A 14,036-nucleotide genomic window follows, 5' to 3' on the forward strand; every position below is an offset into this window, starting at 1 on the left:
ATCGCTAGAGAGGAATGTCTAATACATGTTTTTTTTATTTGTAATTAAGGTTCTATTTGTAAATTGCCCAGGTTACTAGACGTGCAAAATGTAAAAAAAAAAACCTGACACTGAAAGGGTTAAACACTAAACTTAAAATCTAGTTTCTCGCTTTGCTATGAAGTTGAACACAATGGGGAAGATTTACTATTGTTGTTGTGCCAGAATTCTGGCCTTATTTGCGCTTTTTTTGGTGCAAATCTATTTACACAAATTTAATATTGATTTGCGGCAACCAAGATGTGGTATAAGGAAAAAGAAAAAGTGTCTAATAGGTCTAGTAAAATGTGCAAAATTTATCATATAGCGTGCACTGCTTTGATACATGCGGCACTTCTAACTGCCTATTCTAAGTTTACAGTATCTTAATGTTAGACAACATTAATAAATCTGCCCCAATATGTTAACATTCAGCCACATTTTCAACTGGGAAGAAGCTCACTGTAGTGTCTTCAACTATATTATTCAAATTAAATGCAGAAACATTTTTGGTTCTTCCATTAACACTACTTTATCTCATGGTCAGAAACCCTCCAGAGACATTTATATACATACTTGAATATTAGGAACTCATTTTTTAACAACACTCTTTTTTTAGGCCAGGATCACACACAGTTTTGATGCAGTTTTTGGTTTCGTTTTTTGAGCCAAACACAGAAGTGAATACAAAAGAAAGTATACGCATTAGTCTTTTCTTTATACCTTTGCTGTCTTTTGGATTCCACTTCTGGCTTTGGCTCAACAAACGTAGTTTTGATGCAGTTTTTGGCTGTGTGTGATCCTGGTCTAAAGCAGATCCTATTGAAGGGCAGCATATAAAAATGACAAGCTATGGTACTATTTAAATAATAGATCAGTAGAATACAGCAGACGCAAAGTTCAAAAGTTATGGGTCTGATGTAGGCAAGTAGACTACGTTTCGCCTCCCCCTCCTTCACCATGACTGACAGCGATCGACGCGTATGAAGAGCTGTATACATTGTTCTAATGTCTGTTTTGGATATAAATCATCTTTAATTATGCTTGATCTCGAAATATTTTTTTTTGGGGATACAGAAGATAATACAAATAAAATAGAGACGCAAACATGGTGACATGATAGGAAAAGCTAATTTTCATCATACCTGCTTAAACTTTCATTTATTTTCATAGAAACATTGCATTTCTACAGGCTTCATACATCTCTTCAGCATTACTTCATGTGACACAATTTTACTACAGTGCAGCTATCAAATAGTAGTCTATGGTTTTAAATAAATAAAATGACACATTAAAATGTTTACAACACAAGTATAATTCAGAAATAAAAGGAATGTATGCCTGGGAGGAAACTGGCAGTGCTGAGTACTAGGACTTTTCGTGTTACTCACAGAACTTTACATTCATTCTTAGTGTCTAGTTTAAGTGTTACTTTAATCTAGATGAAGAATAGCATAATTTCTAGAGGTCTCACAAAGCGGTCTGAAATCGTAACTCTGCTAGGAATTCTTAAAACAGTCACTATAAATTACAATAAATCTGGCAGTAAAAGGCCGGGAGGTTTAGGTTCAACGCAGTTTATCCAGAAATTTGCACAGCTTGCATGATACTGGTGACCCCCATAGGAAAGCTTAAAATGATCGGTTTCTGAATTAAATGCCTGTGAAAACAAAGCACAAATCACAACCATGATGATAAAAGTTACGCCTTAGAGGACTTACACTTGCAAAGTCACTTAAGGGAATGAGATCATCAGAAAATAACATTATTTAAATAAGGTTTTAATATTAAACATTAAAGGAGTTGTCCGATGAGGTAAACTTGATGGCCTATCCCCGGAACCACCGCATTTTCTCCTTCATTGCTTATGCTGCTCCATATTATCAAACTCTGTCGCGCTCGTAGCTTCCTCCCATTTCAACACTTTTTTTTTAAATTTTATTTATTTTTTAAGGACTATAATGTACATAAACAATATTTAGCTGGAAGGTCGGTTTACTTACCTTGCTTCGAGAGTCAACATTTAGCAAACACACACCACATGCTAATTCTTGAACATTTTTCATTCCTGGTCGTAGCATACAAGAAGCAAAATCCAGTGCACTTTCATCTGGCTGTATGAAAAATACGAAGAGTTAAAAATTCTATACAAATGTGATAAAATCTGGTAAAGTTGTGCTTGTAAAATCAGCTGTTGAATTACTTACTAAACTGCATAGGCAAATAAATGCACAGTACACCACAGTACAGGAGGAAGGAGACGTTTGTGAGGGTGTGTGTGTGCTGCTTGGGATGGAGAATATTGGTGTATGCTGCTGTTCTTCCATCTCTCCTGTTTGACCTTACATCGAGCGTGAAGAGACGCGAATGCAGGCTGCACAGTACAGTTACAAAAGCAACTGTACAATACCCGAGGACCCACGCACGAGACTCCTTAGGCATGTGCACTAACTAGGTCTCTTTCACGCCCTACATAAGAGTGGGCAAAAAACAAAAGGGACAAATCTTAAAAGCACTATGCTGCTCATCTACAAATGCAGGTTGTATTGACCCGATCTAGTGACCGATGTGAAAATTGCGATGATGATTTTGCAGTCAAATTCAAATGGACAGTAGCGCCAAATCCGAAACAAACAAAGGTTCCAGTTGCACTATGTTGTTGGCTAATTTATGTATGGCTGCTTTTCTAACATGCCTGCTTGTGAAAATGCAAGTTCAGAGTTCAGCAGGTACTCCCTGTGAAGCATGCCTACTCTCAACTTCACCATATGTCACTGCACGAGCCTGTGTACTCAAATACTCTTTTAACCCCTTAAGGACGCAGCCTTGTTGGGCCTTAAGGCTCAGAGCCCATTTTTGAAATCGGACATATTTCACTTTATGTGGTAATAACGTCGGAATTCTTAAACCTATCCAAGCGATTTTGAGATCGTTTTCTCGTGACACATTGGGCTTCATGTTCGTGGTAAAATTTGGTCGATATATTCAGTGTTTATTGGTGAAAAATTGCAAAATTTAGAGAAAATTTAGAAAAAATAGCATTTTTCAGAATTTAAATGCATCTGCTTGTAAAACAGATGGTTATACCACCCAAAATAGTTACTAGTTCACATTTCCCATATGTCTACTTTAGATCGGCATAGTTTTTTGAACATTATTTTATTTTTCTTGGACGTTACAAGGTTAGAACAAACAGCAATTTCTCTTTTTTTCAAGAAAATTTCAAAAGCCTTTTTTTAAGGTACCTGTTCAGTTCTGAAGTGGCTTTGAGGGGCCTATGTATTAGAAACCCCCATAAAACACCCCATTTTAAAAACTAGACCCCTCAAAGTATTCAAAACAGCATTTAGAAGGTTTTTTAACCCTTTAGGCATTTCACAGGAATGAAAGCAAAGTGGAGGTGAAATTTGCAAATTTCATTTTTCTTGCCGAATTTAAATTTAATTCAATTTTTTTTGTGTAACACGGAAGGTTTTACCAGAAAAACACTACTAAATATGTATTGTCCAGATTCTGTAGTTTTTAGAAATGTCCAACATGTGGCTCTAGTGCGCTCGTGGACAAAAACACAAGCCCCAGAAGCAAAGAAGCACCTAGTGCATTTTGAGGCCTCTTTTTTTATTAGAATACATTTTAGGCAGCATGCCAGGTTTGAAGAGGTGTTGAAATGCCAAAACAGTAGGAATCCCCCAATAGTGACCCCATTTTGGAAACTACACCCCTCAAGGAATTCATTTATGGTGGTTATTTTGACCACACAGTTTTTTCACAGCACCTATTTGTGATCAAAATTTCCTATTTTCACAGGGAACAAAATACCCCATTTTGTTGCCCAATTTGTCCTGAGTGCGGCAATACCCCATTTGTGGTGATAAACGGCCGTTTGGGCCCATGGGAGGGCTCAGAAGGAAAGGAGCGCTATGTGTTTGTTGGAGTCCAGATTTTGCTGGATTGGTTTTCGGGTGCCATGTCGCATTTGCAGAGCCCCAGAGGTATCAAAGCAATGGAAACCCACCAGAAGTGACCCCATTTTGGAAACTACAACCTTTAAACAATTCATTTATGGGTAATGTGACTATTTAGACCCCATTTCTTCACAGCACTTATTTGAATTGGGCTGGGAATTTAAAAAATAATAATTTTTTACAATAATATGTAGTTTTAGCTCAAAATTTCTTATTTTCACAAGAAATAAAATACTCCATTTTGTTGCCCAATTTGTCCTGAGTGCAGCAATACCCCATTTGTGGTGATAAACGGCTGTTTGGGCCCATGGGAGGGCTCAGAAGGAAAGGACCACCATTTGGCCTACTGGGGATTTTTTGGCGCGAAGTCATGTATGCAGAAGCCCCTGAGGTACCAGAACAGTTGAAACCCCCAAGAAGTGACCCCGTTTTAAAAACTACACCCTTGAGGCATTCATCTAGAGGTGTAGTGAGCATTTTGACCGGAGACATACACCCCATAAACTGTAATGTGGGTTCTCATGGGTACGTCAATACCCTACATGTGGCTGTTATCAGCTGCCTAGGCACGCAGCAGGGCTCAGAGGGGAAAGACGAGGGGGGATAAGCTGTGCGGAGTGCATCAGGGGAAGTAAAACTGGAGGAGATTAAAAATCAAGGGATGTATGATACATTTTGAAGCACTCTTTCATACGGAGCATTAGTTTTTCGGGACACGTGTCACATTGATATATTGTGTCCTTCCTTATCCCTCTCTTATAGCAGACTTTGTACCACTTTTGACTTTTTCCTTTCTTGCCAGTTTGGGGAACTTCTCCTGGAAAGTGTTGCCCTGGTACGATGCGTGTGGCCTCGCATCCAGAAGTACTGGGTGCCCCCCCTTCTTGGTCCCTGAAAATTAGTTTCTTGATAACCACCTCTTGAAATTCCAGGAAAGTTCCCGTCTGGCCTGTACATCGATGTAGCACGTACGCGTTTGTACAATGCCATCTGTATGATGTGCATGGCCAGCTTCTTATACCACACGGCGCTGTAGGGCTTCAGGACTTGATCTGACAAGTCCACCCCTCCCATGTACCTATTGTAGTCCAGGATGCAGTCTGGTTTGGGCGTCTCTGTACTGGTACCTCGTACTGGTACATGGGTACTGGTGTGGCATCTCTCTTGTCCTTGTACATGACACACAATATGTTGCTGCTAGAATGTGCCCTGCTCTCACCCCTTCTGAGTGTTTGCCCTGCAGAGTCTTAGGGAGGTCTCTCAGATTTCTTCTAGCAGTGCCGCATGCCGCAGGACTTCTGGAAGCGAGGCAGTTGAAGAGTGGGACGCTGGTATAAAAATTATCCAGGTAGAGGTGGTAACCCTGGTACAGCAGTGGGTGCACCAAATCCCACACAATTTTTGCATTAACTCCCAGTAAGGGGGGGCATTCTGGGGGCTGAATACTGGTGTCCTTCCCTTCATATATCCTAAATTTGTAGGTATAGCCTGATGCACTGTCGCACAGCTTATACATCTTTACGCCATACCTTGCCCTCTTACCCGGCAGGTACTGGCGGAATTGAACCCTCCCTTTAAAATCTACTAAGGACTCATCAATAGAAATACACTTCTCGGAGGTGTATGCTTGGGAAAACCGGGCACTGAAACGGTCTAATAGGGGTCTCCATTTATACAAACGGTCAAAACTGGGGTCATCTCGGGGTGGGCACGGCTCATTATCAGTATAATGTAAGAAGCGAAGTATTGCCTAATTTATTTATTTTTTTAGGTGATTTGAGGGGCCCATATATTAGAAACCCCTATGAAACACCCCATTTTAGAAACTAGACCCCTCAAAGTATTCACAACACCATTTAGAAAGTTTATGAACCCTTTAGGTGTTTCACGGGAATTTAGAGCAAAGTAGAGGTGAAATTTACATTTTTTTTTTGTCAGAAAATCCTTTTTATACCATTTTTTTTATAACACAAAAGGTTTTACCAGAGAAACGCAACTCAATATTTATTGCCCAGATTCTGCAGTTTTGAGAAATATCCCACATGTGGCCCTAGTGCGGTAATGGATTGAAGCACCGGCCTCCGAAGCAAAGGAGCACCTAGTGGATTTTGAGCCCTCCTTTTTATTAGGCACAATGTCCGGTTTGAAGAGATCTTGTGGTGCCAAAACAGTGGAAACCGAGCAAAAGTGACCCCATTTTGGAAACTAGACCCCTTGAGGAATTCATTGTAGTTTTCATGGGGTGCATGCGACTTTTTGATCAGTTTTTATTCTATTTTTAAGTGGCGCGGTGACTAAAAAACAGCAATTCTACTATTGTTTTTTTATTCTATTTTTTTTACAGCGTTCACCGTGCGCTATAAATGACATTCACTTTATTCTGCGTGGCGATACGATTACAGCAATACCAGATGTTTATAGTTTTTTTTTATGCCTTATGGCGTTTGCACAATAAAATACGTTTTGTAAACAATCATTCACTTTTTGTGTTGCCTTATTCTAAGAGCCAGAACTTTTTTATTTTTCCATCAATAAAGCCGTGCGAGGACTTATTTTTTGCGTAACGAACTGTAGTTTCCATCAGTACCATTTTTAGGTACATGTGACTTTTTGATCTCTTTTTATTCCATTTTTTGGGAGGTGAAGTGACCAAACAATTGTGATTCTGGTACGGTTTATTATTTTCTTTTACGGCGCTCACCGCGCGGGATAAATAACGAAATAATTTTGTAGTTCAGGCCGTTACGGACGCGGCGATACCAATTATGTATAGTTTGTTTATATATTTTTATTAATAATAAAGGACTGATCAGGGAAAAGGGGGGATTTTAACTTTTAAATCTTTTATTTTCTTATTTTTACACATCTTTTTTTAACTTTTTTTTAACTTTTTTACTTTGTCCCACTAGGGGACTTGAGGGCAGGAGGCCCTGATCGCTAATCTAATACACTGCACTACATGCGTAGTGCAGTGTATTAGAACGGTCAGCTACTCACTGACAGCAAGCATAGTGGGTCCTGACTTCGTCAGGACCCACTAGGCTTCCGATGGCATAGCCGGACGCCATTGTTTGGTGTCCGGTTGCCATAGTCACCATTGCCAGCCGCTATCGTATAGCAGGCTGGCGATTGTAGCTTAACCCCTAAAAAGCCGTGATCGCTATTGAACACTGCTTTTCAGGGGTTAATCAGCGGGGACACATCGATCGGACCCCGCTGCAGGAGCTGCGGCAGCTGCTGTACGAGACAGCAGCGGTCACAGCTCCTGAATGTGTCGGGAGGACGGCCGAAATGGCCGTTACTCCTGCGACGTACTATTCCGTCGCTGAGCGCGAACGTATTGGTTAGTGCGACGGAATAGTACGTCGCTGAGCGCGAAGGGGTTAAGGAGTATACTATTTGTGATAACTCAATTTAATAGTGATCAGGCTTAAAATTTGCATGTGCGGTATTGTGGTGCTGCAACCAATAGAGTAGGGACCTACTTATCAGAGGTCGCTGTGAAGTGGCAAGTGGGCTTATACAATTTGATCTAAATGTTAACTAAAGAACCTCATGTTCATCCTAATTATTGAGTTCAGGTATTTCAGCCACAAACCAGTGCATGAAATCAAGCACACTGGTGTGTATGTGTGTGTGTGTTTATATATATATATATATATATATATACATACATAGATCTATCTATCTATCTATCTATCTATCTATCTATCAGGTAGGGTTCAACTCTGTAGTATTTTGGAAGAATACCTGGCACTTCACACTTTTGAGTGCTAGATTTTCTTCATTATATTTACATACATACATACATACATACACACATATATATATATATATATATACACATATACACACACACACACACACACACACACACACACACTACCGTTCAAGTTTAGGGTCACATAGAAATTTCTATATTTTTGCAAGAAAAGCACAGTTTTTTTAAATGAAGAGAACATTAAATTAATCAGAAATACACTCTATACATTGTTAATGTGCGGAATGACTATTCTAGCTGCAAACGTCTGGTTTTTAATGCAATATCTACATAGGTGTATAGAGGCCCATTTCCAGCAACCATCACTCCAGTGTTCTAATGGTACATTGTGTTTGCTGTGTTAGAAGGCTAATGGATGATTAGAAAACACTTGAAAACCCTTGTGCAATTATGTTAGCACCGCTGTAAACAGTTTTGCTGTTTAGAGGAGCTATAAAACTGACCTTCCTTTGAGCTAGTTGAGAATCTGGAGCAATACATTTGTGGGTTCGATTAAACTCTCAAAATGGCTAGAAAAAGAGAGCTTTCATGTGAAACTCGACAGTCTATTCTTGTTCTTAGAAATGAAGGCTATTCCATGCGAGAAATTGCCAAGAAACTGAAGATTTCCTACAACGGTGTGTACTACTCCCTTCAGAGGACAGCACACACAGGCTCTAACCAGAGTAGAAAGAGAAGTGGGAGGCCCCGCTGCACAACTGAGCAACAAGACAAGTACATTAGAGTCTCTCGTTTGAGAAATAGACGCCTCACTGGTCCTCAACTTAATTAAATAGTACCCGCAAAACGCCAGTGTCAACGTCTACAGTGAAGAGGCGTCTCCGGGATGCTGGCCTTCAGGGCAGAGTGGCAAAGAAAAAGCTATAACTGAGACTGGCTAATAAAAGGAAAAGATTAATATGGGCAAAAGCACACAGACATTGGACAGAGGAAGATTGGAAAAAAGTGTTATAGACAGACGAATCGAAGTTTGAGGTGTTTGGATCACACAGAAGAACATTTGTGAGACGCAGAACAACTGAAAAGATGCTGGAAGAGTGCCTGACTCCATCTGTCAAGCATGGTGGAGGTAATGTGATGGTCTGGGGTAGCTTTGGTGCTGGTAAAGTGGGAGATTTGTACAAGGTAAAAGGGATTTTGAATAAGGAAGGCTATCACTCCATTTTGCAATGCCATACCCTGTGGACAGCGCTTGATTGGAGCCAATTTCTTCCTACAACAGGACAATGACCCAAAGCACACCTCCAAATTATGCAAGAACTATTTAGGGAAGAAGCAGGCAGCTGGTATTCTATCTGTAATGGAGTGGCCAGCGCAGTCACCAGATCTCAACCCCATAGAGCTGTTGTGGGAGCAGCTTGACCGTATGGTACGCAAGAAGTGCCCGTCAAGCCAATCCAACTTGCGGGAGGGGCTTCTAGAAGCATGGGGCGAAATTTCTCCCAATTACCTCAGCAAATTAACAGCTAGAATGCCAAAGGTCTGCAATGCTGTAATTGCTGCAAATGGAGCATTCTTTGACGAAAGCAAAGTTTGAAGGAGAAAATTATTATTTTAAATAAAAATCATTATTTCCAACCTTGTCAATGTCTTGACTATATGTTCTAGTCATTTTGCAACTTATTTGATAAATATAAGTGTGAGTTTTCATGGAAAACACAAAATTGTCTGGGTGACCCCAAACTTTTGAACGGTAGTGTACATACATACATACATACATACATACATACCATCCAACTAAACAAAAATGTATACAATCAGTATGCAGAATGTGAATGGAATCTTATCAAATCTCCGGCTGACACTGGTCATACTGAAAAGTTCACTGACTTTAAACATGCCAATGTCATAGGATGCCACCTTTGCCACAAGTCATTTTGTGAAATTTCTGATATGCAAGACCTGCACCGGTCAACTGTAAGCGCTATTATTGTGAAAGCATTGAAGAGTAACAGCAGCTTAGCCATGAAGTTGTGGACCACAGAAACTTACAGAACAGGACTGATGAGTATGGAAGCATATGGCATGTAAAAATCACCTATCCCCTGTTGCATCACTCACTGCAGAGTTCCAAACTGCCTCTAGAAGTGACATCAGCACAAGAACTGTGCGTCCAGAGCTTCATGAAATGGGATTCTAAGGACGAGCAGCTGCACACAAAGCTAAGATCACCATGCACAATGCCAAATGTCAGCTAGAGTGGTGTACAGCACGACACCTCTGGAGCAATGAAAACGTGTTCTCTGGAGTGATGAATCACTTTTCTGTCTGGCAGTTTTGACAGACTAATCTGGGTTTGGCGAATGCCAGAAGAACGCATAGTGCCTACTGTAGAATTTGGTGAAGAAGGGACAATGGTCTAAGGCTGTTTTTTAGGATTTGGGCTAGGCCCCTATTTCCATTGAAGGGTAATGTTAATGCTACAGAATTCAAAAGTACAAAAGATATTTTAAAGAATTACATGCTTTCAACTTCGTGCCCCTGTGCACAAAGCAAGGTCCGTAGAGACATGGTTTGACAAGTTTGGTGTGATGGAACTTAAGTGGCCTGCATAGGGCCCTGACCTCAAACCTATTGAACACCTTTGGAATAAAATAGAATGCCGATTGCAAGCCAGACCTTCTCGTCCAACATCAGTGTCTGCCTCTGGCAGGGATTAATAGAAGCAGAAAAATGGCAGACCAGTGCGCCTTCATTAGCCCCCCTGGCGGTCATGACAATTATAAGCACCCTGCGATCTCATCGCAGAGTGGCCAATTGGGGGGAACCCTCTCTCAAAACGGCTTTGATGCCGTGGTCGCTATTGAACCCAGCATTTAAGTGGTTAAACGTCAGGGATCAGAGTTATCTCCAATCCCAGCCGTTACAGTAAAGTATCATCTGTAACATGCCGACACTTGCCTGTGAGCCCGCTTCATACTGCCACCCCCTGCCAACTATTACGTACAGTTACGGCAAAAGTCTCTAGCTGGTTAAAGGTAACCTGCCAGTGACTTTATGCTGCCCTAACAGACACACTGATTTCTGTTGGCTGTCACTCATGTCTGATAGATTAGTGATTTAGGATAACTTACATTTTGAATGTTGTAGCGCGATGGGAGGAAAGAGTCCAGCGTATTCATGAGCTCTCGCTGCCCAGCCACCGATAATTGACAGCTTTCTCCCTATGCACAAAAACAGGAAGAAAGCGGTCAATCATTGGCTGGGCGGGGGGAGTGGCAGCCCATGAATATACTAGACTCCTTCCTCCCAGCGCTTGCATCGCGCTGCCACTTCCAAAATGTTAGTGGAAATCTCTAAACTATCAGACATGAGTGACAGACCACTGAAATCAGCATGTCTGTCACTTCTGTATGCTGCAGCATAAAGCCAGTGACAAGTTCCCTTTAATTAATAAAATTTTGAAGGATCTCTTCTTATGTACTTATTTGAACTCTCGTACTGAGCCACTAGCACTGACCACCCAAAGAAGTTTAGTCTCATACATAGAAATATGGAGGAGAATGATTTCAGAGTACAGATGCCTTTACCGGTGTCAGACGCACGTAGATGCGTTTTTGGAGTGCAGAAGACGTTTCAAGGTTACATAATATCTTGTGTGTAGCAAGAAGCAGGCGAGTAATGACTGCAGTATGATACTACACACAGAATTATTTGTAGTCTGTAATGGAGCAGCAGTTGCATTAACCTATTCCACATAGATCTACAAACACAAAACCTAAAAAAGGTATTTTTAAATTAAGACTATTTGCAAAGTAGGTGATGACAGTAGCAGTCACTTTGATCTACTTATTATTGGGGTCTCACTTCCTGCAACCCCACTGATAACAATATCTTCTGATATGTCTCTATTTCAGGTCACAAGATGAAAAAGTGAATTCTAGCTCATGGAAACAGTTTAATTAGTAGTCTAGTAGGAACCTAATTTGGTGTAGTGTAAAAGTTCTTTAGAGGGATTTTCCAAGATTAGAAATACATGGCTGCTTTCTTCCAGAAACAGTGCTACACCTGGATAAGTCTGGTATTGCAGCTCAGCTACATTGAAGTAAACTGTGCTGAACTGCAATACCAGACACAACCTGTAGACAAGTGTGGCATTGTTTTTGCAAGAAAGTAGTAATGTTTTTCTAATCCTTGACAACCCCTTTAATTTGAGTAATGTTTGTATGATAGTTTTTAAAGCGTTTGCACATTACATATTTCCCTAATACCAAGGGTTTTTATTTTTTTGCAGTGGGTTTGCAGCAGATTTTACCCTATGAAAAGTCACAGCAAACCCTGAAATCCACAGCTGAATTATCCTTTCCACTTATGGCAAAAAAACATTGCACAATGTAAAAAAGATTGAATCAAAAAATTGATTCCTAGATGCATTCTCATTTTCTGCTGATGCTTAATGTGAATTGGGGACGGACCAGATAGGACACTGCAGTAACCATCTGGGTTATTCAATTTTGAGTCATGCAACTTTATTGCCTCTGTAGAAGTAAAACAAATAGTCATGTGGCAATATTACTTGTCACTAAATTTGCACCATTATATCTGCATACAAGCAAGGCATATAAACACGTAGTTTTTCTAACTACTGGCACACAGAAAAGACATACAAACTTACCATTAGAGAGGCTAGTGACATGAATCCGATCAGGTTGTTCCATAGTTTGTCAATATCTTTTAATAACAATTGCAGTTTCTCACTGCAAACTGCTGTGGACTTTATACCCAACTCGACTCGCTTGGTTACTCGATATACCTCAATCACACCTGCAGAAAGTAAAACAATAATATGGGTAAGCAGTAGATGGGCTGGGGGTTTTCCCAGGACATTGCCCATAAAGAAGCACCTTTGTTATAACAACTTCAAAGGGTGGATTTTATTATAAGTAAGTTTATTTGTACATACACAAAGATATACCATACTTTCAATAGCAAGCACGGCACCTAAGGAGCTTGATAGAGGAAGAGGGCTTCCTCTATCAGCTCATCGGCACCCCTGCAGTGCTGATGCATAACCACGACAGCCAGGGGCCTAAAAAAATGCTTCCAGGTATGCCATATGTAAAAGCCTAATAAGCCATGGCCTAATAGATTGCCTGTTCGTTTTACACTGACAGGCAAGAATACTTTGGAATACTAAGTATTCCAAAATAATTATATTAGCGATCAAAAGGAACGCTCCTTAAAGTCCCCTACTGGAACAAAAAGGTAAAATTAAAAGTTAAATAAAGTTTAATGAGAAAAAAAAAAAAGTCTCCCACAAAAAAGAATCCACTTTTTGCACTTGGTTTTGTAAAAAAATTATTTCAAATAGATATTTATCACCGGAATGATCACTGAATGTTTTTAATAGAAGTTATTCATCAATGTTATTTATACCAAGCGTAAACAGCGTAAAAAAAATAAAAATATTCCCAAAAATAATGGCGGAATTGCTGTTTTTTTTGTTATTCTTCGAAAAAAATAAATTAATAAAGTAGTTAATTAATAAATGACATGCACCCTACAATGTTGTAACTGAAGAATGCAACTAGTGAATGCAAAACAACAGCCCATCATATAACTCGATGGAAAAATTTAAAAAAAAAATGTTGGCTCTTGGAATGCGACGATGAAAAAAATAAAATAAAATCAGCTTGGTTCTTAAAGGGGATCTATCACAGGGGGCCACTGACGTTTTTATTTTCTAGCCTTCACAAAGAAAAATCAAAATAGATCTAGTGAAAAAAACAAAAACGTAAGAGATTATGTAGGTGAGCCGACATACAGTGTAATACTGCAAGATCTCGCTAGTTATCTTGGATTGGTCTAAAAAGATGTCTATTAAACTGTATTATATATATATATATATATATATATATATCTCGATCTATCTCTCTATATATATATCTCGAACTATATATATATATATATATATATATATAGAGATCGATCTCTCATATATATGTATATATATATATATATATATATATATATCTCTACATATATATATATAGCTCTCTCTCTCTATCTATATATATATATATATCTCTCTCTATATATATATATATATATATCTATCTCTCTATATATATATATATATATATATATCTCTCTATCTATATATATATATATATATATATATCTCTATCTATATATATATATATATATATCTCTCTATCTATATACACATATATATATCTCGCTCTCTCTCTCATATATATATATATATATATATATATATATATATATATATATATATCTCTCTATCTATATACAGTGAAGGAAATAAGTAT

At 39.1% G+C, this 14,036-nt stretch overlaps 1 protein-coding gene across 5 annotated transcripts in view; it reads right to left on the bottom strand.

Moving 5' to 3' along the window:
- Positions 1–524: 524 nt before the first annotated feature.
- SYNRG (synergin gamma) overlaps positions 525–14,036 on the bottom strand; it is a 104,266-nt gene continuing 90,754 nt past the window's right edge. For 3 of the 5 annotated variants that reach the window (XM_075853507.1, XM_075853505.1, XM_075853506.1), the window contains exons 17-20: positions 12,380–12,528; positions 10,839–10,928; positions 2,022–2,132; positions 525–1,678 (exon numbers count right to left, since the gene is read on the bottom strand). In XM_075853507.1, the coding sequence (XP_075709622.1) occupies positions 1,547–1,678; positions 2,022–2,132; positions 10,839–10,928; positions 12,380–12,528 (482 nt within the window). In that variant the 3' untranslated portion in view covers positions 525–1,546. The remainder of the gene's footprint in view (positions 1,679–2,021; positions 2,133–10,838; positions 10,929–12,379; positions 12,529–14,036) is intronic. The other 2 variants (XM_075853508.1, XM_075853509.1) reach the window with 1 other exon arrangement.

Source organism: Rhinoderma darwinii, chromosome 2 (genome assembly GCF_050947455.1).
Source record: "Rhinoderma darwinii isolate aRhiDar2 chromosome 2, aRhiDar2.hap1, whole genome shotgun sequence".
NCBI lineage: Eukaryota > Metazoa > Chordata > Amphibia > Anura > Rhinodermatidae > Rhinoderma > Rhinoderma darwinii.